This window comes from Psammomys obesus, unplaced genomic scaffold (assembly GCF_907164565.1).
Source record: "Psammomys obesus unplaced genomic scaffold, mPsaObe1.curated_primary_1811, whole genome shotgun sequence".
NCBI lineage: Eukaryota > Metazoa > Chordata > Mammalia > Rodentia > Muridae > Psammomys > Psammomys obesus.
The window spans coordinates 1139453-1166563 of NW_026591560.1; the positions used below are offsets into that span (position 1 = coordinate 1139453).

The window sequence follows — 27111 nt, forward strand, 5'->3', positions numbered from 1 at the left end:
TAGGCAGCAAGGAACAGGCCACACTGCCACAGGGCTAAGAATCCAAGGGACACTGGATTTCCTAGAGACAGAGACCAGCTCCCCGACTTGGGGTGTGGCTTCTCAGAGGCATGGTCAGTGGCTGGAGTGCTGGGGAAGCCAGTACTAGCCAGGCCTCTGGCTCCTCTGTCTGGAAGGAGGTGTCAGAGCCTCTCTGGCCTTCTCTTTTTTGTTGTTGTTGGGTTTTGTTTGCTTTGCTTTGTTTTTTGAGACATGGTTTCTCTGTGTAGCTTTGGCTGGCCTTGAACTCACAGTGATCTGTCTTCCTCTGTGTGCCACTATCACCCGGCCAAACCTCTCTTAAGTACCAGGTTCCCCATCTCTAGAGGCCATCACAGAAGTCCCCTTCTACCAGGGCCTTCTCTGGTACCTCTGCTCCTTCCTTGGGCTCAGCTCAAGTTTCCTTGCCTAGGAGCCTGCTGAACTATGTGGCTACCTCTTCAACCACTTGGCCTTCCTTCTTACAAACACAGAACACAAATCAGAGACCAAACCTGTAGTTCCTTAGCAGCAAGCCCCGCCCAGAACTTTGGCCTCCATGCTGCTCCCAGTCTGGCAGGCCCTGGGTAGTTCACAGGATAGGGAACAAGGAATTCTCTGGGCTGGACTGTCCTAGTGACACTATGTGGAAGCAGGTCCCTGTACCAGGCTCTGACTTGGATCCCTCCCCCAGGCTGATGTGCCACCCTGGAGCATATTTGGTACCTACACATCTCTGTGCCCTCGTGTCAAGCGGAATCTGCAGACAGGTATATCTGCACCAAGTGTTTGGTCTCAACTTTGTCATCAGCTATGCTAGAGCTCTCAGCCCCCATGTCGCTGAAGACTGGGGGCAGAAAACAACCAGAAGTGTTGGGCACAGGCTGTTGGCTGTCATCAGTCTGGTATACCCAGACTAGATGTCTCTAGATCTTGTTCTCACTTCTGAGATTCATGAGATGCAGACAGAAAGGCAAGCCTGTAGGAAGAAGGCCAAATCCCAAGGGTTAGGTCCCAAGGGCCCACCAAGATAAGTTTTCTTGGCCAAGAATGCCGTCTCTCATCTAAAGAAACTCCAGCTTCTTCCTAGAGGATTGAGAACAGTCCAAGGAGGCCAGAAGCATGTTTTCTGTGAGGATCAAAGGCTCCAAGCTTTCCCTGCTTGGTCCCACCAAACAGAGCAGAGCCAAGCACTTAGCCGTGTGACACCGAAGCCCAAAGAGACTGAGAAAGACAGAATGATACGAGGCCCTGGGCAAGACCTTCCTTCTAGGACAGTGTCAAGGGCATAGTTGAGGGGGGAGGGCAAAGGTTGTTGTGTCCTCTGTCCGAGCTGTCATCTGCCACCCACTCAATGAGCTGTGACTGTAGGTCAGAACAGAGCTGGAGGACCACACCTCAAACCAACCTGAGACTCTGGTTACCCACATAGCCTTCCGTCCCAGCTCCTGCCTCTCAGCCAGTCCTTGACCAAAAAGCACAAAGGCCAGGTGAGCAATGTGGGGAGCCAACACAAGGATGTAAACAAGGCCCCCGAGGTCCATGATCTACCCCAGAAATGCTCTGGAGATCAGGGTTAAGGTGAGAGTCCAGGCCCATGGTTAAAAGCTCAGAGCTCTGTGTTTTGGGGAGCCCTCCTCCCCTGTGACCAGATAGCACGGTGCTCTGCCCAGATTCTGGGATTTGAAGGCTTCTACGGAGCGGTCCTCGCCTGTGGTACTTTCACAGCATGCAATGAGGGTGCACCAGCAGCCTGTACGCTGTAGGGCCTCTCCACTCAGGGTGGCCTGTACTGCACTCCGTGAGGTGGTCTCCTGGCTCTGGCTCCTGACCTGGCGCATAGCCGGCCCTCACATGAAGTCTCTTTGAAGCCAGGCAAATGAGTAACTCTGCTCTTTCTCTCTCTTCTCTCTCTCTCTCTCTTTCAAAAACCACGGGTCATGATAACCTAATAGGATAACAAAGCAGTGCCCTCTATGCCCCTGGGGACCAGCAGGGGATGTGTAAGCAAGGCCTGCTGCCCATGGGCAGGAGCAGAGACAGCGAGTAGCCTGATGGAGAGGGCCAGCACCCTGACAACCGCCACCCGAAACCCAGAACGAGTAGCCCATGGTTTGGGTTTGACACAGGCATCTCCCCCCAGCCACCACTGGCTTTGTTGAGTTTGGCCAAATCAACATAAGATTTCTACAACTGGGACAAGAGCGGTGATGAACATCTCTAATCTTAGCACTCAGGAGGCAGAGCAGGTGGATCTCTGTGAGTTCGAGGCCAGCCTGGACTACAAAGTGAGACCCTGTCTCAAAAAAAAAAAAAAAAAAAGGTTTCGTAATCTGTGAAACAGGGTGAGCAATCCCTGCCTGGTGAACTGGTGTCTTCCACAGATGCTGGGTAAGTATGAGTTTTCTAGCAATGAATCACATGGTAATCATGTGAGGTAGCACGTTCCTGTGTCCAGAGTGCACACAGAAAGCCACACACAGCACGCTGAGACAGCTCATATCTACATGGAGGAGCTAGGGGTGGCTGGCGCAGGGGCCAGATGTTTGCAGTCCTCATGTCTGCCACCAGGCTGAGCCCAGTGGGGCTTGTCCCTAGCGGGTATCAACAGCAATTCCATAATGAATGCGCCAGCGAATGAGCAAGTGAAGGTGCCAGTGAACAAGAATGAATTTTGCCATCTCGTGTGTGCGGGACAGATGCTGCCAACAGGCCACAGGAGTGACACTTATCACACTCAGATGCAATCCGACAGGTGTGTGGCTGTGTTCTGGGTCACCAGCCTACAGTATGGTCAGCCACGGAGCATTGGTCCAGACTGTATATCCTCAACAGAGATGTCTCGGCCCTCACGCGCTCAGATTCGGGAGGTTACTACCTATCTCTCCAAACTGCCGAGGTCAGCTTCTCCAGACAGAGGGGAGTGTAGGTCAGAGGCAGGCCAGGGAGAGGCCAGGGGGCCAGGGAGAGGCCAGGGGGGCCTGGGACAGGGTGGTTACCGAGGTTAACGGTGAGCTTCATCTGCCCCCCGTCCAGCTCAAGACGCAGAGTGTCAGCCGATTCCCTGGAGGTAGTGGCCATCATGAGCCCATAAGCCCTCTGGGACATGAAGCGCAGGGACACGTCCTCTGCTTCCGTGTGCATGGCATTTGGCAGCATGATCTTCATGTACATGGAGCCATCGTAGCTTAGGACCGTGGCCTCTGCCCCAGGAGGGACAGGGAAAAGGGGGTGGGGGAGAGATGGAAAGGGAAGAGAGACAGAGAAGACAAGAGAGTCATAACGAGGAGAGAAGTGGGGGTGGAAAAGGGGTTCCTTCTGAGGACACGGGGCCAGCCTCACCTCTCTCACAGACCCGACCCAGAAAGCCGGTCCCGATGCAATCACAGACGAACCGGTTCCAGCCCTCTCGACAGAGGCCCCCATTCCGACAGGGAGCTGATGCACACTGCTTCAGCGTCTCCCGGGAGCAGAAAGGAGCCACGCCCACAGCCCCCTGCGCCTCCGCCAGGCCCCGGAGGTCTCGACTCCGCCCGTCTATGAAGAGGTCTCGCACACAGCCCACGTAACCGGCCCGGAGAGCAGCTGTCCACACCTCAGGGGGCAGTGGCAGGTCCACTCGGCCCCCCTCAGGGAGGCCGCCCAGGTACAGCTCACTCTCCAGGTCCAGGACCTCACTCTCTCCCGTGGCCAAGAATGGTGTGCTGCGGCTGTTCACAGAGATGGAGCCTGGGGAGCAAGGGAGAGTGGGCATCAGTGGGGAGGGAAGTCACAGCCTGGAAAGGGGCGTCCTGAGTCTGCTGCCAAGCCCTCCCCCTCAACGTTCTGTATCCCACAGTAGAGAATGAGCAACAGCCTTGGCCTGGGGGCCTAGCCTCACTTGCCCTCTGCCTGAACAATATAAAATTCCGCACGTCCCGGTGCTTGAGACAGAGCCCCAGCCCAGCGGAAGTGTGCTCGGAGCCTCTGTCCAGACCCTTCCTAGCCACCTAAAAAAAAAGACCTGCAAGGCACATACATGCAAAATCCTGCACCCTAAGAAGGTCGTACCATCCACTGGGTCATTCCCACCCCGTCAGACCAGACACTGGAGGCGGAGAACCTGGAGGACACTGGAGTAAGGCAAACACCCGGCAGCTCTTACAGCCCGGGGAACCGGGCCTTTACTACCCTGTATTGAACCAGCAAAAAACTGGGACACCTGTCCAAGGACCACAGCAGAGGAGGAACTTAACGGAAGTCCTCTCCAAGCAGCAAGACCCCAGGGCCTGCCTTTTCCACCCCTCAGCTCTGCAGGCCAGCCTGGAGCCGGTTCTGTGGCCAGCAGACAAGATGAAGAGCCCCTGGGCCCTAGGACACAGGCAGGTGGCCAGAAGGCAGCCGCACCTGGAGCTCCAGAGTTAAAAAGAGTCATTTTGCCTTGGTTTTGTTTTGTTTTGCTTTTTAAAGAGGATTTTCATTTTACGTATGGGTCTGTGTGTGTGTTTGTATGCCCGTGTGTGCATGAGGGTGCCTGCAGAGGCCAGGAAAAGGCTTTGGATTCCCTAGAGCTGGAGTTACAGGGGGTTGTGAGCTGATGGACATGAGTTCTGAGACAAACTCCAGTCCTCTGCAAAAGCAGTAAGTCTTTTAACTGCTATCTCTAGCCCCTTGTTTTGTTCTGGAAGCAGAGTCTTGGGTTGTAGCTCAGGCTGGTGTAGCACTCACTATACAGCCCAGGCTAGCCTCAAACTCATGGTGATCTTCCTGCCTCTGGCCTCTGAGTGCTGAGATTTCAGACATGGACACGCTCACCGGGCTAGAAGAGTTCCTTGGGAGGAAAGAATGACAGTGTGGGTTCAACAAGTTTGTTCTCTCCAAAGCACAAATTGCAATCTGGCTGCCACTGGGGCGGTGATGGAAGCTTTAACAATGATCAGGTCACTGGCTGTGCAGGCCTCCCTGGGCAGGCCCGGGAGCAGAGTATTAAACAGTGAGGGGCCCATTCCTTGTCTCCTTCATGTGGGAATGCCACTCTTCAATGTGGCTCTGGGTTAGGACAGTACAAAAGCCTCCCCAGAAACAGACACTGTGCTCTTGGGCCTCACAGTCCCCAGAATTGTGGGCCAGGTAAACTTTCCTTGACAAATGCCTAGCCTCAGATGTTCTGTTACAGCAGCAGAGAACAGAATGAGACAGGTGATCACAACAGAAAAACACCTGCGATCTGGTGGGCCCTTCAAAGCCTTTACTGTAATCTCAAGCTATAGAATCCCTTCCCCATGTGAGTGTGTGTGTGTGTGTGTGTGTGTGTGTGTGTGTGTGTACTAAAGATGGGGGTTTGCTTATGTACCTAACCTGGAACTTCTTATACAGAGCAGATTCCTATTGACCTTACAAATGAGTCATTATGTCTAGACACATACCCGTGTGTGTGTGTGTGTGTGTGTGTGTGTGTGTGTGTGTGTGTGTTGTTCTGGTTCAGGATTTTGTTTTGTCTTTTTAATCAGGGTGTCACGCATCCCAGAATGGTTTTATGTAACCATAGGCTGTCTTGAACCTCTCATCCACCTGCCTCATCTCCCAAGTGCCGGGATCATAGGCTTGTATCATCGTGCCTGGCTTGTTTATATTTGTTAAAGATTTTTTTCCCCCTTGTGATAGGACCTCACTCTGTACCCCTGGCTGGCCTGAAACTGTCTCCTCCTCCTAGTGCTAGGATTAAAGGCATGTACCACCACACCTGGCCTGAAGATTTTTTTAAATTTCTATGTATGTGTGAGTGCCTGTGTGGGAGTGCGTACGTGTGAGTAGATACCCACAGGAAGCAGAGGTTGCCATCGGGTCTCCCGGAGCTTGCAGGCAGTTGTGAGTCACCAATGGTAGTGCTAGGAAACAAGCTTGGGTCTTACAGAAGAGCAGTATACACTCCTACCCACTGAGCGCCTCAATACACATCCTCAGTCAGGCTCTTACTGTGCCCTGGCTGGCCTTGACTCACTGAGCTCTGCTGCCCTCTGTCTCCAGAATGCTGGTATGAAAGGGGTGTGCCGCTAGGCCTGGAAGCCTGTGTGTTTATTCCATGCTTCCCTTTTTCAAGTTTGGACAAACTCTTAAAAGAAGAAAAGAGGAGGAGAAGAAGGCCGTCGCAGCAGGTCTGGTACTTCACAGCTGTGATCCCCACACTCAGGAGGCAGAAAGATGACCGCCACAAGACTGAGGCCAACCTGGCTACACAGTGAGACCCTGTGTAAAATGTCATAAAATAATAAATAGGAGCAAAGATCCTAGCAAGGTTAAGTCGTGATAAGGAGCCACTGGGCATCTTAGGCACGGATGTGGTGGGAATCTTGAGAGAGGAAGGAGCCTGGAGGTCGCATATGAGCACAGAGATGCGGGGAGGGTCAAAGCTTCCTCTGCTCCCACTAGAAGCCATTTCCTCCTCAAAACCTTCCCAGTCCAGAGACCAGAGATGGCCTCCTGGGCTCCTTTGTAAAGTTTTTTTTTTTTAATTTACCTTTATCTTATGTATATGTTTGCGTGTGCCTGCATGTACATAGGGGTATGAGCCTCCCTCCATGTGGAGGCTGGCAACCAGAGCTGGGTCCTCTGCCCGAGTTAAAAAGTGCTCTTCACTGCTGAGCCACCTCTCCAGCTCCAAGTCCCTGTGGTTTGAGGAACCGTTTTTATTATTTGTTATGGGTATATGTGCTCGTGTGCACATGCCTCTGGAGGAAGAAGGAACTGGATCCCTGGAGCTGTAGTTACAGGTGGTCCTGAGCCTCCCGGTGTGGGTGGTGAGAACCGAACTCTCATCCTCTGAAAGAACAGCAGGCGGAGCTGTCTTCAGACCCTGAAGTACGTGCGTGTGCGTGTATGGAATGTATGTGCGTGGAGGTCAGAGGACGACATTCAGGAATCAGGTCTCTCCTTCCACCAAGGTATCTGGGGAACAAAGTTGGCTCATCAGGATCAATAAAAGCCTTTACCTGCTGAGCTGTTCCACCAGCCCTAGCTCCCCTTATACCATGGCCCCAAGCCTGTTCTCTCAGGACAGGTGTCACCTTCTTCAGGGTGCTGCCATTGGGTCCCTCTCCTAACAGGATCCCAAATGTGACCCCTGTGATCATCCACCCCTCTGTCTATGGCCAGAGTCCCCAGAGCCTGCTGCGATCCTGCTTGACTCACTGCTGGAGTCAAGATTCAGCAAGAGCTGAGAGGAAGCGGGAAGGAAAGGAAGAAACAAGAAAAGAGGTTATGGTGGTGGCAGAGGGTTCTGGAGAGGGAACTGAAGTGCACTCTGGCCAGAGTCACACCCCAATATGGAACCGGAATACCCTACCTCGTTCATTGACAGAAGAATGAATAAACAAGATGTGGGCATGGTTCTGGGGTGTTATACAGTCTTCAAAAGGAAGGGAGTTCTGACCCACACTACAACACAGACGAACCCTGAAACACACTGCACACATTGGAACGGGTAGGCACAAGAAGGCAGATATACAGTTCGGATATGGTGGCTCATGCCTATAACCCCAGCACTCTGGAAGGCTAAGATAACAGGATCGCAATTCCAAAGTTGGGCTGGGCTATGTGCATGACCCTATGTGGAAAGGAAGGAAGTAGTAAAAGGAGGAGCTGGGGAGATGGCGCTGTGGTTAATGTGTTTGCCTTAAGTGTGAGGCCCAGAGTTCAAATCCCCAGAAACCACAGAAACGCCAGGTGGGTGTACTGGCAGAAACAAGGCATTCCCGCAGCGAGCTGGCTGGCCATATCTGTGAGCTCTGGGTTTGATTGAGAGACCCTGCCTCAATGAATGAGGTAGATGATTCATAACATCCGCCTTGGACCTGTGCATGCAAGTATACCCACATATGTGTGCCCCCACCACCACACACACATGCAAGCATGTACAGACACATGAAAATGGAGGAAGAAAAGGAAGGGTAAATACTGCGTGACTTCCCTAAGCAAAAGTCCCAGAGCTGCCAGATTCGAACAGAGAGGTGGTGGCCAGAGGCTGGAGACGAGGAGGGGGAAAAAGCAACTTCAATTAGAATGGAGACAACTTCAATCTGGGGCGACTGGAAAACTGCATCTGGATGGAGGTGAGGGCTGCAGAGCAGCACCAGTGCAATCAATGCCCCAATCATGATTAATGGCTAAGGCTGTAAATTTTGTGTGTGACATGCAACTTGCCACAATTTCAAAAAGAAACAAAAGCAAAACAGTGGGAGGGGCCGGGACACAGGATAATGTGTGAATGCGCTAGCTATGGAAGGTTGACAACCCAAGCCGGACGCCCCGCACCCACATAGAAGATGTGGCTGTGTGTGACCAGCATTCCTATGCAAGATGAGAGGTGAGTCAGGATGAGCGCCATCTAGCCTGGGGTACACTGGGAAGCAGCAGAAACAAGAGATCCTTTCTCACCAGGTGGAAGGCCAGAACAAGCTCCCCAAATGTCCTTGGGCCTCTACTCACACACGGTAGCACAAAAGCAACACATGAGACACAATTAAAAGGTATGAAAACAGGAAGAAGGAGTCTGGGGTATGGCTCAGTAGGAGCAGGCCCAGAGTTCAAGCACTGAGATATGGGGACGCAGGAAAACAAAGGAAGGTCTAAGCTGTGCTTGAGCAGCTGCTCCAAGGTCCTGAATGGACATCCAACCCAAGGATTGCTGACCAAATGTGAGGAACCCTAGAGACTGTCAGTGAAGACTCAATGGTGCTGTCAAGAGGCAGAGCCAGGGGCTAAAGACCTTTCTCATGGCTTTCTCTGGGGAGGGGAGAGGAAAGGATGGCAGGGCCTCACATCTGGGGGCCTGAAAGTCCCCTCCTCCCTGTGAGCAGAGGAGGTCACTCCGCCTGACTTGCAGGCCAGCAGTGGTAGGAATGAGAGAATTTAGCTGACACTGATAAGCACTTAAATTGGATAATGTGTCAGGCCTCATTTGTATCAATTCTCTTTCTTGGGTTCAACAAGATGGAGGCAAGGCAAGCACACGGGAATTAGCAGGCAGAGCCTGAGAGAAGGAGGCTGAAAAGAAAAGGAAAAGAAGGTGGCTAGAGCGACGGAAGTTCTGAAAAATCCACGGCCATGCCTCTCCGAATCCAGCCAATGAAAGCCAAACCTGGAAGCCCAGCAGGGTCAGTTAGCACCCAGCCAGCCGTTCCCTCGATCTGAAACCGTTCTGGCCAGGCAGGTGTGGTGAGCTAGTCACTGCATCTCTGATGGCCAGAGTGAGGTAGACAGTCTGTCAGCCCACAGTCGGTGCTCAGAGAACCAGGCAGCTTCTGCGTGCTCGGGCTGTGCATTCATTCAACCAAACATGGGTGGAAACATTTAGGGAAGATTTGTCTGTACCAAATAAAGGCAGATGCTGTTGTCCCTGCTTGCCAAACGGCACAATATTGTGTCCTCCTCAGGCCCAGCATTAGATATTAGCGATTTGGGGGGCTCTAGAGGTAACTTAAGCTATCCCGGGGGATGTGTACAGGAGATGCCATCTTTTATAAGAGGCTTAAGCATCGTGGATTTTGGTGTCTCTGGGGGTGCTAGGAACAAGCTCCCCAGATAGTGAAGGAGAGCTATTACCTGTTAGGTTAAAGAACTAAGACTGGTAGAAAGGGAACCAGGGCTGGAGAGCTATTTTCTTTTTCTTTTTTTTTGTTTGGAGACAAAGACTCACTATGCAGCCCTGGCTGGTCTAGCCCTCGCTATGTAATCCAAACTGGCCTCGAACTTACGGAGATTCCCTTGCCTTTGCCTCCCGAATGCTGAGGTGGCAGGTGTGAGCTACCACACCTGGCTTTGAGACTTATTTCCTTCAAGACATGGGACATCTCTCCATTACGTGCTATGCTAGTGTTTCCAGACAAGCTCTTTCCCATCCAGGGTGACCTGAGGGAACTGCTCCTTCCACAGATAAGGAAGAGCACAGGTGTGAGTCCAGACCCCTATGCCTTCTGTCAGCTCCCAGTGACAGAAAAGCACAGGAGAACTGAGAGAAGGGACTAAGCCGGAAATGAAAGCTTGAGAGGTTGGGTAGTTGTGAAAGAGTGGCTGGGGGAGGGAGGGCCCAGAGACCTCCTGACCTTTGCGCCCGTCCCTCTGGAAGTCCACGTGGCACCATTCGCCGTCGTTGACCTTGCGGCTGGACGCCCGAAGCTTGATGCCCCCAGAGCCCATGTCCAGCAGGAGGTAGAGGTAACCGTCCAACAGCTCCATGGCAAAGTAGTCGGCCCTCTGGGAAGAGCTGTGGCCGCCCACCCCGGCCCCAGCCCGCCGGCCCTGGCTGAAGAGCAGCAACCCATTGGGCTCAGTGGTTCGGAAGTCCAAAGAGATGGAGCCAGTACGCTTGGCGCTCCAGCGGGGCAGTGCCACAAAGGCCTCAGGACTCTCAAAGGTCACAGGGTCCAAAGCAGCCACATCCTCACAACGGAAAGACAAATCCCCCTGCAGCTTCATCTTCGGGTCCCCTTCCTTAGCCAGTCGGGAGAGCTCCAGCTTGAAGTCGTTGTTCTTGTAGACCACCTGTAAGGAGGAGAGGGGTCTGGGTAGAGAAGCAGAAGCAGCCTTGGGCCTGGCTACTAAGGGCCCCCCTTCCCTGGCAGCCATGGAGCCATCACCCACCCCAGTGGTCCCAAGCTCAGCACCATCAGTCAACAAGGCTCAGGCCTCTATTCTCAGGCCACACATTTCCCCTTGGTGCCTTGGTCCTGTCTTCCAGTCCCACGCTGTCCAGGCAGCTCCTTTGTGGGCTCCTGGGTCCAGCTCAACTGTCACTTTCGATGACAAAAAGGTGGGCAACTACTGTTACAGTCTGTTGCTGTTTTCTGAGACAGGGTCACATGTAGCTCAAGATGGCTTCAAGCTCACTCTACAGCTGAGAGCAACGTTGAGCTTACCCTCCTGCCTCCTGCCTCTCTCATTCTGGGACGACAGACTTGCAGCACCACACTCAGTTGATGTGATGCTGACAGAACCAATGGGCTGCCTGTGTGCTGGGCAGGCGCCCTGTCAGCTGACATCCCTCTTCTGCTTGCTGTCTTCTAATGGAGATTAACAGTCATCCATGAAGTAGGGACCAACCCTTCACCTACCCATCAGGCAACTCACAAGGTGGTGTGACTTGGCCAACAAGACTGTGAGTGAAAGACATGTGCCTGAGGCATGTTTTAAAGCCTCAGCCTTCAGGCCTACCAATCTTCCCTCTGGAGTACCGAAGAGCCTCAGAAGAGACGGGTGTTTCAAGGCCCAAGAAAACAAAAAGAGGGACACCTCTTGACTTGAGTCAATAGCTTTTAGGTTTTAATGAAGGGTCACATCCCACTTCAGGCTCACAGGGGAGAGAGGCCAGGGGCAGCTGGCCCAGGTGATACTGAGTCACCTGGCATGCTGGCCAAGTGCTACCCTTCCAAGCCCTACTCACGTCCTTGAGGCAGCCCATGAAGTTGTTGCTGACAGGCGAGCCAGGCAGGTCGGCTGTGTTGGGACTGCCCCCAATGTAGAAGAAGTCATCAGAGCCCAACATGGTGTAATCCTCCTGCGTGTAGCCTGTGGTGGTCAGGATCCCGTCCACCGAGATGGTCACCTGCCCAGCCCAAGGAGGGGGAGAGACAGGAGACAACCGGCATCAACGCCCTGGGAAGAGCCACAGGTGGGCGAGGGAGGGACCGGGGGCACTGGGGGAGGGGGACCCCCATTTTTATGTCTGCTTGTCTTGGAGGCGGAACAGTGGGGGGTGGAGAGGAAGAAGGAGGAAGAGGAGACAGCACAAGATTTGATGGTTTCTGGGTGGGCTAAGGCCTGCCCTGCCTGACCCACAGCCCAAGCTCGGCAGGAGTGAGCCGGAAGGTGTTGTGGGGCACTCACCATGATGGGCTCAAGGAGCAACTCCAGGGAAATGCTCTGTACTAGGAGACTCCAGAAAGGGCCTCACAAAAGAGGTGGGGAGAAGCAAGCTGCACCCTCAGCTTTGTCTCAGCAGAGCACTGTGGACATACGTGTGGTTTCCCGGCCTCCTTCTAAAGGAGAAGAGCCCATTCCCTCCCTCCCTCCCTCCCTCCCTCCCTCCCTTCCTTCCTTCCTTCCTTCCTTCCTTCCTTCCTTCCTTCCTTTCTTCCTTCCTTCCTTCCTTCCTAACAGTGCTGAGACTCACTTGCAGCCCTGCTGTCTGGGTGCTGTGTTCTTGCAGCCTTAGCTGGGGAGGCAGCTGAGACAGTGGGGAGGACGAAGACCCAGGTAGGCCTGTGAGTCTTAGGACAGGAGTTGAATGGAACCAGGGCTGGTTCCTACCTCTGCCACTCAAGATCTAAGGTACCCTGATATTTTGAGTCTTTTTTTTTTTTTAACTAAACGAGTATAAAACTTGCTATAAAGCCTAAGCTGGCCTTGAACTTGTGGAAACCCTCCTACCTCATCCTTTCATATGCTGAGATTATACACCTCGCTGTTCGCTGTTCTTCCAAAGAAGAGAAAAGTCCTACCTATGCTATTTCCCAGCTCACCCTTCATCTTTCTCTGTAGATGCCATCCTTGTTGCTCTACCCTTAGGAACAGTGAGGCCAGGGTGCACCCTTCCAGGGTGGAAAATCCATCCAGAAGGCAAGATGCCAAAAGCAGGGGTGTGCCTGGTGTTCGGAGAGGTACGAGGCTCTGGGCTGGGGAAGACAGACTCTACTTTAGGGGCAACTCTGATCCTCTCTACTCAGCAAATATGGACCTGGTCCCTGCAGAGTTTAGTGCCCCAGGAGCTCAGGAAGGCTTCACTCCCAGCAAGGTTGAAGGGAGGAGCCAAAGGCGGCAGTAACACAAGCTTCTCTCTAGGAAGCTGTGGCTTAGGAGGGGCCAGGGGGCCCCTAAGAGCTTGGTTGTCAGCCCTACCCCGAACTTCCACAGGCTGCGGCTTAGAGCCCAGATATGCTTCAGAAGTACCCCTTTTACAGGTAAAGTGTTGAGGTAAGAGCCTGTCGGTCACACACTGTGATGTCCCCTACTCCAGTCTGCAGCACAGCCACCTGCCAGCTCCTGGTCTTCAGTACTCTGCTGTCAGGAGGCGAGCTAGAACTCCTAAGCAAAGGGAGCCAAAAGCCCTCCACCCCCCACCCCGTGGTTGGCTGGAGCCTCTTGGTGAGTAGGGTGGGGCTGAGCAGGGAGCAGAGTAAAGAAGCCATCTCCTGGAGACCATCAAACCTTGTGTTAGAAGAACTGGATTCAAGGACAGGAGGAGATGGGTATCTCGGGAGGGGGCAGTCTGGATACTTTTGAGTCTTGTTTTGAGGGAAGGATTGCTCATGATCATTTATTTCTTCTCCCCTCCACTTTGTCCTGAAGCTAGGAAGTGGGGTTTGGGTAGAAAAGGGAGGGGTCAGAGAGGTTAGTCACAAAAACATGCAAACGAGATTAGAGATTAGACAGGGCAGAGGGGAGCTGGAGAGGGGAAGAAGGGATCAGAATGAAAGGGTGGGGTAGGTCAGGGAAGCTGAGGCAGGTGAACAGGCTTCCCTAGGGCAACGTGGCTACACTCACTCTCTCCCTGTGTCCCCTGCTGCTGTCCTAAAAGACTGGAATGGGCTGCCATTCGGCTCCTGAACCTAAGCAGGCTCAACCCAACCAGGCTGCCAGCAAACTTGGCTTGACATGTCCCTGGAACCCCCACTAATTTCAGCACAGCTGAGGGGACATAGCACCTGGTCATCATAGGTCCACATCACGTCGCCTTGGGACCCAGTGCTGGATCTCTAGCTAAAAGCCTAACTGGCAGCAGACTATGACTTTAGTGAAAAAGCCTCACATGAGTGAGCATGCTCAGAAGTGTTCATCACACCTTCCCTCCTGGTCCCAGAGCGCCTCTCGAAGTCTCCCTCCTTGGCCTCAGAAGCCGGGGAACCATCCTGGAATCTCCCTCATGCTATGAGCTCTCTTCATCCCACTGCTTTTGCTAAGACCAAGCTTGCCCTTCCTTGACCCTGAGTTAGAAGCATCTGACTTGGAGTAGACTGCTGAGGCCCAAGACACCCTCCTGAATCCCCTTCCAAGCTGGGAGTGAATCTCAATTTGCCTGGTGGCTGTATTCAGATGGAGGGAAAGGATGACCTTAAATTCCCTCTCGTACCCCATAGGGCTGGGGACAGGCTAGCAGGGGACACGGGACATGGGACACTGGGAGAATTGCTTAGGAAGGGACCAGCCACGTGGGTGGGAGAAGTTGAGGGAGAGAGGAGAAGGCAGTGGGTGGAGAGGAAGTGGAGGGGAAGGGAATGGAGGAAGGTGTCTGGGGAAGGCAGGGAGGAAGATGACTTGGATTAGTAAAAACCCGACTGTTCCCTCAGACAAGTCAGTCCAGACACAAAAATGGCAGGTTCGTTAGTAAAAGCAGGAAACAGGGGAATAATTCCCCTGCCCCCCTCCACCCCAGGGGTTCTTGACGCCCCTGCCCCCCAATCCCCCCCACGAAGCTTCTGGAAGGGGTGGGGCCAGCAGGGGAGGAGGGGAGGAAGGGAGCGCATGCCACATAGAACAGCCACTGCAGCTGGGACCCATGCAGGTTAGAAGAACAGGGTCGAGGACCAGGCACTGTCCAAGCAGGCCAGAGAAAAGCAGCCAGCAGGTGAGAGGGCATGCAGGGCAGGGGAGATGGGGAAGAGCTGAGATGGAGGCAAGAGAGCTGTGGAGCACAGGAAGAAGCTTCCTTCCACTGAGGAAGACAGAGGAGCAACCAGTGTGTCAGAGATACTCAAACCTGGCTTTCTTCATCACACATTCCTCTGACATTCACCACAGATCATCAACCCACACACATCTACACACACACATCCTAGAAGGCTCCGGGGTGGCGGTCTTGACTGCTCCTCTCCACGCAGCACTGAGGACCACAGCTATGTCCCCGAGACAAAGCAGAGGCCCTATGACCAACCCACACTGACCCGCTCAGGACTGAATGAGTGGAGGGTTTTCCCAGAGGACGAGCCCAGCACCACATGCTCTCCAGGAACAAGGAGACAGGCTGGAGGAGGCTCAAGAGGCCTCCTGTGACCTGGATGGACTGGCCAGCCCCTCCTCTCCTCAGCTCAGCCCAAGAAGGCTGGATGGGGTGCGAATCCAAGTCCTAACCACAAATATACCCACATGCAACAAGTATCCCATACCCACTGTGTCCCAGGGAAAAAGACTAAAGAAAAAGGGAGCTCTTGTGTCCCATCGGAAGCCACTTCCAGGGGCCTAACACAATCACAACTCACAGGCCATTCACCTCCCTTTTCCAGGGAGAGTTAGATGGAGGACGGTTGCTGGAACCTATGGCTGACTGAGCGAACTCCCTGACAATGTGGGTAACACTGCACCAACGGTCTGTCTTGTCCCCTGTTAGACCACATGGCTGTCATCATATTCTCTAAGGGTTCCAACACAGGCTTATCATGGTTGCGAACAACTAGGCCACAAAAAAAGTTCCCAGCAGCGCCTCGGGGTGATACGGGGCAGAAGCAAGGCAGGGAGCCGGGAGAAGCAATTTCTAGCCAAGGGAGAGATCGCAGCCCTGCTAAGCTTGCCTAGTGCTCTGTGCCAGACACAGACTCGGGCACAGGCAGGATTCACAGCCCTCCGGTGAGTCCTGAACTCCAGGAATTTTAGAAGAGAAAGACTTGAGGTCAGAAGTCCCAGGTTCTTCTTCATCACTTTCTGTTTTCCAGAACAATTTTGCCTTTTTGACGCTCATCTTTCAAAAGGGCTAAACTTTGGGCCCTCCCATCTGTTTCCAGCCGACTGAGCATCCAATTAGTTAAGTGGAAGTGATAAACTCCTCTGTAATATAAAGGGAGGTGCTTTCTCTGGGTCCTGGCTTCCCCATCTGCTAAGTGGGGACATGCCCAATCTCCTGCCTAGAATCCAGGCATCATCAAGTTTAAATGGAATTCAAAATGTAGGCCAGGGGGATAGCTGGAGGTGGCCCAGCATGTAAAGGTGCTTGCCACCAAGCCGGTAACCTGAAATTTATCACTGACTCAAATGGTGGGAAAAGAGAGCCAACTCCTCTAAGATGGCATCTGACCTGCACACATACACTGTGGTGGCATGCTTCCTACACATATGCATAGATTAAATAAATAAAAATGTAAAAAGAAAAAAGAGGAAGCCAGGCATAGTGGTGCACAACCCTCCTCCCAGCACTTGGGAGGCAGAGCCAGGTGGAGCTCTGTGAGATCAAGGCCAGCCTGGTCTAAACAGTGAATTCCAGGACAGCCAGGGCTACACAGAGAGACCCTGTGTCTCTATGAGGGTGGAGGGTTGGTTTGAGGAAATGGCCCAGTGGTTATAATCACTTGTTGCTCTTATAAAGGATAGGGTTCAGTTCCCAGCACTCACATGGCAGTTTCACGACTACCTATAACTCCAGATCCAGGGGATCCGACATCCTCTGTGGCCTCCTGGGGCACCAAACATGCAAATGGTGGACATACATACATGCGGGCAAAAAGGCCTAAACACACAGAATAAAAATAGATCTTTCACTGTAAAATTAAAAAAAGAGAGAGAAAAAGAAAGAAATTAAAGAAACTCCAAATGCAAACACTTTGTAGAGGCCCTAGTGTATGCACGAACAACATTAGCTTTACAAACCGGCTTTCATCAGCTGGTCGTGCTTAACCAATGGAGACATCTGAGTGAGCCTTTTCTGTCTTTCTGCTCTCCTCCAGAACAGAAACACTCACATACTAAAAGACCTAATGAGTGAGGTAGAAAAATAAACATAAAATGACACGAAATCTATCTGAGGGATACCCTGTGAACCAGAACCTGCAGAACCCCATATTTTGACTGCAGTCTGGGCCTAAAAGGAGCCAGTTCCTTGGAAAGGTTTGCAGGGGTTTCTGAGGCCACACAAGGCAACAGGTTCGTTCTGCTGTTTGTACTGGTGAAACAGGGTAGTATGGGCCTTGTAGGCTCAGAAATTAGCAGGTTTTTTCTTTATCAGTGCTGAAACCAGGTAGGGTTGCTGGCTTCTTGGCGAACTGAGGTAAGCCATTTGTCTTCTCTCCTCCTCCACATCCCTGAAGCACTCTGAGGTTTCTTGGAGTTATTTTGAGAGTGGTTCCTAACAAGGGATTGCAATAAGATCTCCAGCGGGACCAAAGAAACCTATTCCTCAGAGTCCGCTACAGGAAGAGAACCACTCTTTCACATAACATCCCTGTCTTGGTAACAGCAGGAATTGGCGAGCGCTTTATTAAGCTTAATGAAATTACAGTTTCTTTCTAGAGTACGGAGCTTGTGTTACTTTGATTGGTCTTCACACAGACTTGTTGTACAAGGCAGGCAGGTACACCATTAAGCTTCTCTGGCCTGGACCCATGCGGTCAGTATTTCACCATGGAGACTTGAAAGAAGGTTTGTTGGGCCCTAAGCCTAGGGTGGAATCCTTCCAGGGACTTGAATGTATCACCTGGGTTGATCTTGGCTCCCTGTCCCAGAGTCACAGGTTGGCTGTCCAGTAACAAGAAAGTTCTTTTTGTTTTTTGTTGGTTTTTTTTTTTTTTTTTTTTTTTTGGTTTTTAGAGACAGCCTTGGCTGTCCTGGATCTGCTTTGTAGACCAGGCTGGCCTTGAACGCACTGAGATCCACCTGCCTCTGCCTCCCTGAGTGCTAGGATTGCAGGCATGCGCCACCACTCCTGAGTTTTTGTTTTGTTTTATATTAGACAGTTGTTTTAAAAATTATATATCATGTGTGCACGTGTGTGTGTGTGTGTGTGTGTGTGTGTGTGCATGTGTGTGTGTGTGCGCGCACACACGTACGCAGCCACGGCACGTGTATATGTAAGTCAAAGAAGAGCTTGGAGGGGTCAGTTCTCTCTCTCCACCATATGGGTTCTGGGAATCAAACTCAGGTTATCAGGCTTGGTGGCAAGCATCATTACCAGGTGAACCATTTCCTCGGCTAGTAAAGAAAGTCCTTCTTCTGGCAGGTCCTCAAGAATAACAGAATGGGTAGCTTCTAACTCATAAAAGCAGCAGCTGGAGGAACAGGGCCCGTGAAGACCTGGTATGGATCTCGGTGAACGCTGGGAAGCAAGGGAGCCTACACAGGTGCTAGATTGGCCATGGCTGGGGAGGCACTGGCCATGGACACTAGTCTATGTAGGTGAAGGAAACACACACACATACAAATGTGTCAGCAAGGGCTCCCCATGGCTTCAGAGGTGAAGCCTCCTGAGGGGCATAAAGGACCGCTCAGGCTAGACACTCCAGCTGTGATACCTCCCTGCTCTCTAGCCTTCCAGCCAGGCAGACCTGGCAGGCTGGGCAAGACAGGCAGCTGCCCCAAATCCCTCCCACCCCTTGAGAGCAGACACGTCCATCTGCAGGGTCCCCAGCCTGGTGTTCAATCATTTTGCATTATTAATAGGCAATGACTAACCGGCTGCTGTGGAGCCGGAATTGGGCAGGCACGAGGGAATCCCAGGGGATCTCACACTGCAGGGCCTGAGGGCACATGCTCTGAGGCAGGAAAGAGGAGGAGGATGGGGCCTCCCAACCCTTTCTCTGTCTCACTGCCTGCTATGCATTGCACCTGCACTGCAGAGCCAGCTCCATCAGCCCGCCTCCATACAGAATCCTTACCAGGCCCCAGAACCCTTCCAAGCCTGCAGCCCCCATTCCCACCAGCGCTTACACATGCAGAGAACCAGCAGCCTCACAAACACACAGCATGGCTTCCCACTAACACCCCTAAATATCACACCAACATTTACACACAGTCACACCCACACACCAACACACACCAGCTGCCTTTACACTGACACCCACAACAGCATTCACCAGGATCAGGCCCAACCCAAACATAGGAGCTTGGCAAGGACAAGGAGAGCTGCCCCCACCCTATGCCTGCTGGGGCTCCTCCTCTCATGCCCTCAACAGGGAAGGACGCCAAGCCCTGTCAGAGGCCATGCAGGAGAGGCAGGGGACACAAAGGAAATGGGGCTGAAGAGGAAGAAAGACAGTGTGGAACACAGTGTTAGTCAGAGCAGCAGCGCGGTGGGGGAATCTGGACGCTATCCCTGGTAGGGGGAAAGACCACTCATGCCATGCAACATGTGGGGGAGACAGAGCCGGGAATCCTCAAGGTTGGGAAGTAGGGGCAACAGCCAGCACAGGGCAGCCCCTAAACTGGTGTGAACTGGTGACTTAAAGGAGGTCCCAAGGCCATCCTCCTACCCCTTTGGGAGAACATGCCCAGCTGGCTGCTACTGGAGATGGCACCCTCAGCCCTCTTCCCAACTTGGGGAGCCCCTGTCTGGAGCTGACAGTGAGCATTGCGTAGCGTGTCATGGGATGGTGTTTTCCATGGATTTTCAGGAGACCAAGAAAGAAATCAAATCAAAGAGAAAACAAAAACAAAACAAAACAAGAACCAAGAAGCAGGGGAAAGAACAGAAGAAAGTAATAAAAATAAGCTCAGCATCGGGCTGGTCTAACCAGAGCTGATGAGAATGGGGGCCTGCCCCAAGTTTCTCAGGCCAGGAAACCTGTCAGGGGGCAGGAGCCCAGGGCAGGAGCCCACCAAATGCCTGAATTTCCATTTATCTTTTGGACTTGAGTTTGGATCAAAAAAGAAAAAAAAAAAGATAGATAGATAGATAGATAGATAGATAGATAGATAGATAGATAGAAAAAAAGAAAGAAAGAAAGAAAAAAGAGAAACTAAAAGAAGTGAAATTTAAAGATTGGGACACAAAAAAAGAAAGAAAAGCAATTTGAAGAGCAAAAACCAAATGAGGAGAGAGGAAACAAAAGTGGGAGAATCGAACAGTTAAAAAACCCACGGCAAACCAAACGGTAAGACAATTAGAGTGATATCTACCAGATAATGCAGTTTGTTTACCATAGCGTGTCCAATCCCTGCGTGCTTCATCGGAGAGGGGGGAGGGAAGGGGGTGTCAAAAAAAAAGAAAAGAAAAGAAAGAAAAGAAACAAGGACAACAAAAGAACAGAACGAAAAAGAAAAGAAAAAATAAAATGACCAACTGTGAAACTCAAGGAAGGAGATACAGCCATATGTATTTGCTTGGTTGCTCAAACCCTCCCACCTCAGGTTCAGTAGAAGTGTTTAAAGAAAAATTATAATGGGAGGAAGAAAACACACAAAATTAAACCCCCTCTTCTCCCAGCACCTCCCGCTGCCCCTCCTCTGGATTCCTCTTCCCCCTCATCCCTCCCGAAGGACATCTGCAGAGAAGGGGAACAGTTAGAGACCTTGGTTAGTAAAGAAGAAAACAAGAACAAAAAGGAAAAAAAAATAAAAAACTGGACCAAGAAAGCAGAGACTTAAAGATGACTGACATTCCGCAGATGAGACAGAAAGTTAGTTCGGTTTTTCACTCATACCTGGCCCCCACCTGTCCCTGCCCATCCTTTGGTCCCCTGGGTTATAAGCGTGTTAGTAACACACACAGAGTTGGCAACGGGGGAGGGGGTTTTCAACAGAAGGGGAGGGGGGAGGCAGGGTTAAGAAGCAGACCCAGTATGCAGGATTAGTAGGTCCTACAGCTCAGATGTTAAGGAGTTAAGGGAGGGAGAGAGGGGAGCAAGGGTGTGAGAAGGGGTGGGCCACTGACTCAGGAGTGGACGGATGGCTTTGTTGGCCGACTGGTCACCCAGATGGCTTTCCAGAGAACTGGCTGAGGAATGAGATGGTGCTGGCCAACTGGCTGACCAGTGGCCATGTCGTGTTAATGGGTTAACTGGTTGGTGACAGGCCAGCTGGCTGGCAGGCTAGGAGAAGAGTGGGCAACGCCCCTAGAGAATCACAGGACTGGCAGGGACAAGAGGCGATTTCATTTGGAGGCCAAAGACAGCTTGGAAGGGAACTTGGATATCTGCTTTTCCTGGGGATGGAGGCTAGGCAAATAGATCCAGGGATCCTTGGGGGAGAGGAGCTCCCCCACACACACATACACACTGGTTCTTTTTCTTGATAACTGAAGAGAGTGAACCGCCATCACAGTGGGATTGGGGAGGGGAAGCTAGCCTTCCACAGGCTGCAGAGGGTTCATGATCACACCGTCCCAAACCCTCCTCCCTCTTCCTCCTCTTCCCCTGCCCCACTCCTAGCTGAGTCCTCCTGCCTGCCCACTTTGACTTGTCCAGAGGCCCCATTAACACCCTCCCAATTTTCACCATGTTTCTCAGCCACCCTTCCTGTGAGTAGCTGAACCTCCCTTCAAGACCCTGGGACAGTTAATGGTCTCCCAGGAACCAGTGTCCTTCCAGGGATACCCATAGACCCCTGGACCTCCATTTCCCACAACCAGAAATTCACTCCCTGTCTACACAGAGAGAAAAGTGCAGAGGCCCTAGGATCGACATTCCTTTACTCTTCTCTGGACTCTAAGCCACATTCTGCTACCCTGACCTCTAAAGACCCTGCCTCTGTGTACTGATATTCCATTTCTCCCTCCCTTTGCCAAAGGCAATATCCAACTTCAAAAGCACCTGGAGAGGACCAAGGCAGCTTTATTGAGTATCAGAGATGGAGGGATACATTAGATGCTAAGCTGCAAACTTGAGACTGATGGGGGAGGGGTGCTCTAGGGATAGATCTGTGAGCTAAACAGATCTTAGAACCAGTAGTCACAGGAGTAACTGATGAAGACAACGAACAAGGGACTCATATAATTAACAGAATTCGATATTTAGATGGTAGAAGTGCCGAGTAGCCAATATTAATTATTAGGTATGGAGAAGCAGCCTATATAGCAAGGAGAGTCTGGCCACAGGTACAATGATTGGAGCAAGGTGATAGCCTGTGATGAGAGGATTTGCACGGACAGCTGGAAGGACTGTCCTGAAATGGAGAGGCCAGCTAGTCAGAGCAGCGAACAATCAACCTCGGCATAGCCAAACTGATGGTATCCCAAAAGGGCTGAGTTGTCGGATATCATTGTGCAGTGGAGCAAGGCTGTGTAAGGACACCACAAGTAAAAACCCAAGAACCATTCCGAGTTGTTACGGAAAATAAAACAGTGTGTGGAGAAGGCGGCAGCATTCACAAAAGAAGTTCCAGAACAGCAGGTGAAAGCCAGGACGGAGAGGGAAAATATATGAGTTCAAACCCCAGGCCTCCTACTAATTTGTCAAGAGCTCCGGATTCCCTCAAGAAACAGCAGCAATGGGACAGGTCACAAAAGAGTTAATCATTACAGTAAGAGAACTTACCAGGGCTAAACAACTTAGAAGAAAACTATATCCCATCTCTACTATCGAATTCTGAATGCACCCCCTGTCCCCTAAAGACACCAAGAGGACCGCAGGCATGAGCTGCAAAAGTCTATGCTGACGACAGCCTGAGAGCCTGAACAAGCACAGCCTGGGACAAAGGAAAAGGCTCACTCCCTTAAACTGTAAGTCAAGAGGTTCAGACCGTTCAAATGGTCTTGAGATCTGAGAATGTCCAAGAATGTCAGGGGCCCAGAAGACTACAGTGTACATGAATAACAGGCCACCAGTCACCTGCAGAGGCAAATAAATGAGGCTTTGAGTCAGATTTCAAGTTCCAAGGCCTCCTAACTCCCATCCAGACAGACTCACACAAGCTTATCTTCTGCAGAGGGGATTTCTTAGTTTTCTCATCAGTAAAATGGGAGTCACAGCTCCCATTCACAGAACTGTTATAAAAACTCAGTAAAGCCAGGTGTGGTGATGCAGGCCTTTAATCCCAGCACTTGGGCAACTAAAGCAGGTGGATCTCTGTGAGTTTGAGGCCAGCCTGAACTACACAGCAAGTTCAAGGCCAGCCAAAGCTACATGAGACCCTGTCTGTCTGTCTGTCTCTGTCGGTCTCTCTCTCTCTCACACACACACACCCTAGATGAGATACAAAAGATAAATGAGGTCCTTAAACATGGAGACATATTCTGGTGCAGTTTGAGAGACACCCTGACAGGATGACACTGTACAGGATCAGGGCAAACTATGCTAGTCACGTGAGGCAGATCAGAGCCTCTTTCAGGAAGACAAAAGGTATTTCCAGAATCGTTTTTTGTTTGAAATAGGTTTTCCATACATAGCCCAGGCTGGTCTCCAACACATAGCAACCCTCCTGCCTCAGCGTCCAGACTTCAAGAATTACAGGTCTGTGCCACCATACCCAGTGACAGTGCTCATCTGAAGTAGTCTGCCATTTGGACATGGGTCCTCATTCCTGGTCAACTGGGTTTAAGAAGGAGACCAAATGAATAGGCTTGGTATTTAACTCAGTGATAGAATGCTTGGCCAGCTTCTGCAAGGCCCCATACTGTGTCTGAAAAAGAGAAAACCTTCTTGAAGGAAACCAGATGAATCAGGGAAAGAACTTAGAAAACCAACTAAGTAGGTTCAATAGTTGCTGCTATTAAACCCTCAATTTGCTTAAAACCTGGACAGGAAGAATGGACACAGTATTAATAATACACAGGTAGGATGTGATGACAGGGCCAAAATCCAAGTTTTCCTGGACTCAGCACAGCAAAGCAGTGTAATGGAAGCTTTGGTTTCTTTGTACGTTTTGTAAAAATGCTTTTGTTTTAAGCCCAAGCGTGGGAGTTTAGTTGGGCTATAGTTTGTCCACACCTGTTAATTGTCTCATGCATGATCGTGGCTTTTGCCAGCTGGTAACGGCTTCCACGTGTGGCACGGAGAAGGGCGTGGTCTAGGACTCTGAGAGTATAAATCTGAGGCTGAGCAAGAGACCGGGTGGAGTTCTGTGTGGTGTTCTGTGTTGGTGTGTGGCATATGTAATGGTTTTGAGAGACCAGAGACAGTGTGGCAGTTTGAAGCAAACAGAGAGAAATGCGTTGGGGCACAGGAGACTGCTGGCTGCATCTGCGGTTGATGGAGATTGGTCTAGAGCCCTAAAAGAACTCCTTGACCCTAACTAGCCAGGAGCAGTAAAGGGGCCTGGGCCCCCTCTCCCCACTAACCTTCTCTCTCTCCGACTTAAGGTTGGGGGTGGTGGAAGGGAGGTAGAGGCCTAAGCACCCCAAATTGTTTTTTTTAAGACATCGACTACATCAGTTAGTCAGCAGCAGCTCCATCCCTCCTTGCCTAAGGGGAGCTGAAGCCCTGGGGTTGTATAACTTGTCTAACAACTACCTGACTCAACTCCCAGCTCTTGGATGTCACCAGCAGAGAGTGGTCTCCTTGGGCGAGTTGTGGAAAGGAAGAGAAGAGCTGGGAAAGGTGGTGTAGACAGGTCTGGAAAGCCGCACATCTAGGATCTAAGGCAGGGTGTGTGCTGCAAGGAGGAGGATGCAAGAGAACAGAGCTCCAAATGCCTGGGGACTCTGTCCTCGGGTGGGTGCTTCGCTAAGAGGGCATGGGGACTTCATCCCTGGAGAGTCCAACCATGGAGGACTGCATCTGTGAAGACTCTTCCTTAGAGACTCCATCCTTGGAGTCTGTATCACTCAGTGCATCCTAAAGTTCCCATCCTGAGGATGCCACCCTTGAAGATAACATCCTTGAGAACTCTGTCCTCGAAGACTCCATTTTCCAGGACTCCATCCTTGAAGGCGCCCTCTTTGAGGACTACAGCCTTGGAGACTCCATCCTTGAGGATCCTATCCAGGGTCATCCTATCCTTATAGACTCTATCCCTGGGGAATTCATCCTTGAAGAACTTCATTCTTGGGACCCAGAAGAGATTCTGAAAGTGCCTATACTAAGAAAAGGCACTGTCTGAGCTGGGCAAGAGGAGCACCATGTGATGTTTTGGTAGCCAGCTTGTCTTTCAAGTTGGTGCTGGCTAAAGATAAATTGTTTTGAATATTCTTATGTGGTCGTGGGAAGTATATGGAGGTATGAAAGGTGAATGAGGACTAAAACTAGACTTTAGGGAGTCCTCAGGGGTTGTTCCTGCCATGATCCCCCAAGAAGACCACCTATCACAAGAGCTTCAAGCGATAAGTTCAAAAGGAGAAACAAAGAACACACTGTGTCAGTCAAGATCCCTCTGTTCCCAACTGCTGTGTTCCAAAACCAGACTGCATGATTCTAGGGATGATCACCTAAACCAGGGTGTTTGGGGCTGGCCTTTGACCCACTCCCGTAACTAATGGAAGCTGGTTTAGGGGCAGGTCATTACAGAAAGCCACATCCCCAGCCACTCTCGTCACACAGGGAAAATAATGGAGACGCTGCCATACTCTGGATCCATCTGCCCTGTCGTTAAGGCTTCCTTTATTCCCCACATGGTATTAAGACAGAACCCATGGCCTTGGGCATGCTAAATCATCATCTGTCACTCAGCTACACTCCCCCATGCTGATGGCACATCTTACATTAAATCCCTGACCTACTCCCTACCCACAAGACTTGGGGGGGGGGGGCAGAGCACCGTTTATTATAGCAGAATTCTTCAAATCCTGGGATGTCATCTGGACTCTCCACACACTTGGATGAATAAGGAGGGTATCTCCCAGAGGCGCCACTGACATTTGAGGTCAGGTGGTTCCTGTTGTGGGCCTGTATTATGAACTGTAGTGATTACTCAAATCCTGGCCTCCACCCACACGATGCCAGTAGCACCCCTTGAGTTATGACAACCCAAAAGGCTTCCAGACATTAGCACAGTGTGAATGAGTGAGAGACACTGCTGGAGCAACAAGAACAAAGAAGTTACTCTTGAAAGTCTCAGAAAAACAGGCAGATAAAGGCCTTGGCAGTGACTAGGCCCTATGTGAAGGCCACAACTACAGAGCATGGCCTTGGGGCTAAGCAAAGGATAACTCTCCAAGTGCAGTTCCTGCACCTCTTACCCATGGGTAGAGACTAAAATCTAGAGTGAAAGAAATTCCCCAGAAGCCCTTTGTAAGGATGGCTCTCCCTCACGGTCTTTAAGCACTCTGCAGCCCATTGCCCTGGCTTTTGGGTCAACATGACCTGCCCATACACTGAGTGCTGAGGTCATGCGTGGTGACCATGAGGGTGGCTCAGACCTTTCCTTCCTCTTGGAAACCTCCCAATGTGTGCGACACAGAGGCATGGAACACAACCGATTGCTCCAATGAGGTAACACTCAAGAGGCGCTCTGACTGGGGAGTGGGGGGAGCTGCATGGAGGAGGAGTAATTCCACAAACATGTCGCTCTACAGAGGAGGGGGAACACAGAGAGGGGGCGCACTGGTGGTGTGGGACTGCAAGAGGCCTCTGTAGCTGCAGGCTTCCAGAAAGAGCACGGCAATTAGTCATGCCATTGTCTCAGCAAGGGGAGCTGTATTAAGAGAGGGGAATCTCCCTTAGATCACCCGTACCCCCAGTGATGAGCAGGCTAAGAAGGACAGAAGGACAGCCAGAATCTTGAGCCACACTGAGGGGCTTCCAGTGGGAGAAAAGAGAAGAGGAATGACAACAGAAGGTTAACCAACACCTGACTAGAAACAGGAAATCCAAAGACAATTCACTAAAAAGAGACCAGACACAGAGCCCTGGGATCTTCCATGGCAGGCCTGCTTGGTTTTCTTGGTTACATTTAGCCATGGAGAGATGAAGCTTGCTGCCCACTAACTACAGGACTGAGGACCCAAGAGAACGAAGAACCGGGCTCCTCTCCACCCCACCCCAGAGTAAACGAGCGGAGAATTAATTCATTGTGGAGAAGTGGAGACAGGAGCCCCTGGGGAATCAACAGTGAAGAAAGGTCAGTATGATTGAACATGGGGACTTCCAAAGGCTGGAAACTATCCACAAGACTCCTGTCTAGCAAAGCTTGGCCAGAGAAACAGCCTAATGTGCAGCAGCCACCACAGATGTGCCCTGAGAGCGCTAAAGAGGGCCACTCCTAAGAGGACGCCTGCAGTGTCTGAAAGTACAGAGGACGCTCTCTGTGGAGAAGGGGCCATCCTGTATGCAGAATCCTCCTCAACCCCTCCCGCATGCAGGCTGGTGGGGCCAGCAGAAGGCAAACATCGACATCAGGGAAAGCCTGGCTTCCTCAAACAGGAAGCAAAGCAAGTATTCCCAGAGAAGCAGGACCAGGTGCCGTCCGGGTTCTGACTCCCTCACCCCCTTGCTGTCTCCATTCCCGATCAGTGCGCCCCTGCCTCTGCCCTGGGAAAGCTCCAGTGAGGGAAGA

At 51.5% G+C, this 27111-nt stretch overlaps 1 protein-coding gene across 22 annotated transcripts in view; it reads right to left on the reverse strand.

Moving 5' to 3' along the window:
* Positions 1 to 27111, reverse strand: part of Nrxn2 (neurexin 2) — a 109390-nt gene that overhangs the window by 45768 nt on the left and 36511 nt on the right. For 12 of the 22 annotated variants that reach the window (XM_055610372.1, XM_055610367.1, XM_055610366.1 and 9 more), the window contains 5 exons: positions 19864 to 19908; positions 11435 to 11596; positions 10098 to 10536; positions 3361 to 3747; positions 3018 to 3221 (listed from right to left, as the gene is read on the reverse strand). In XM_055610372.1, coding sequence (XP_055466347.1) covers positions 3018 to 3221; positions 3361 to 3747; positions 10098 to 10536; positions 11435 to 11596; positions 19864 to 19908 — 1237 coding nt within the window. The remainder of the gene's footprint in view (positions 1 to 3017; positions 3222 to 3360; positions 3748 to 10097; positions 10537 to 11434; positions 11597 to 19863; positions 19909 to 27111) is intronic. The other 10 variants (XM_055610378.1, XM_055610374.1, XM_055610382.1 and 7 more) reach the window with 2 other exon arrangements.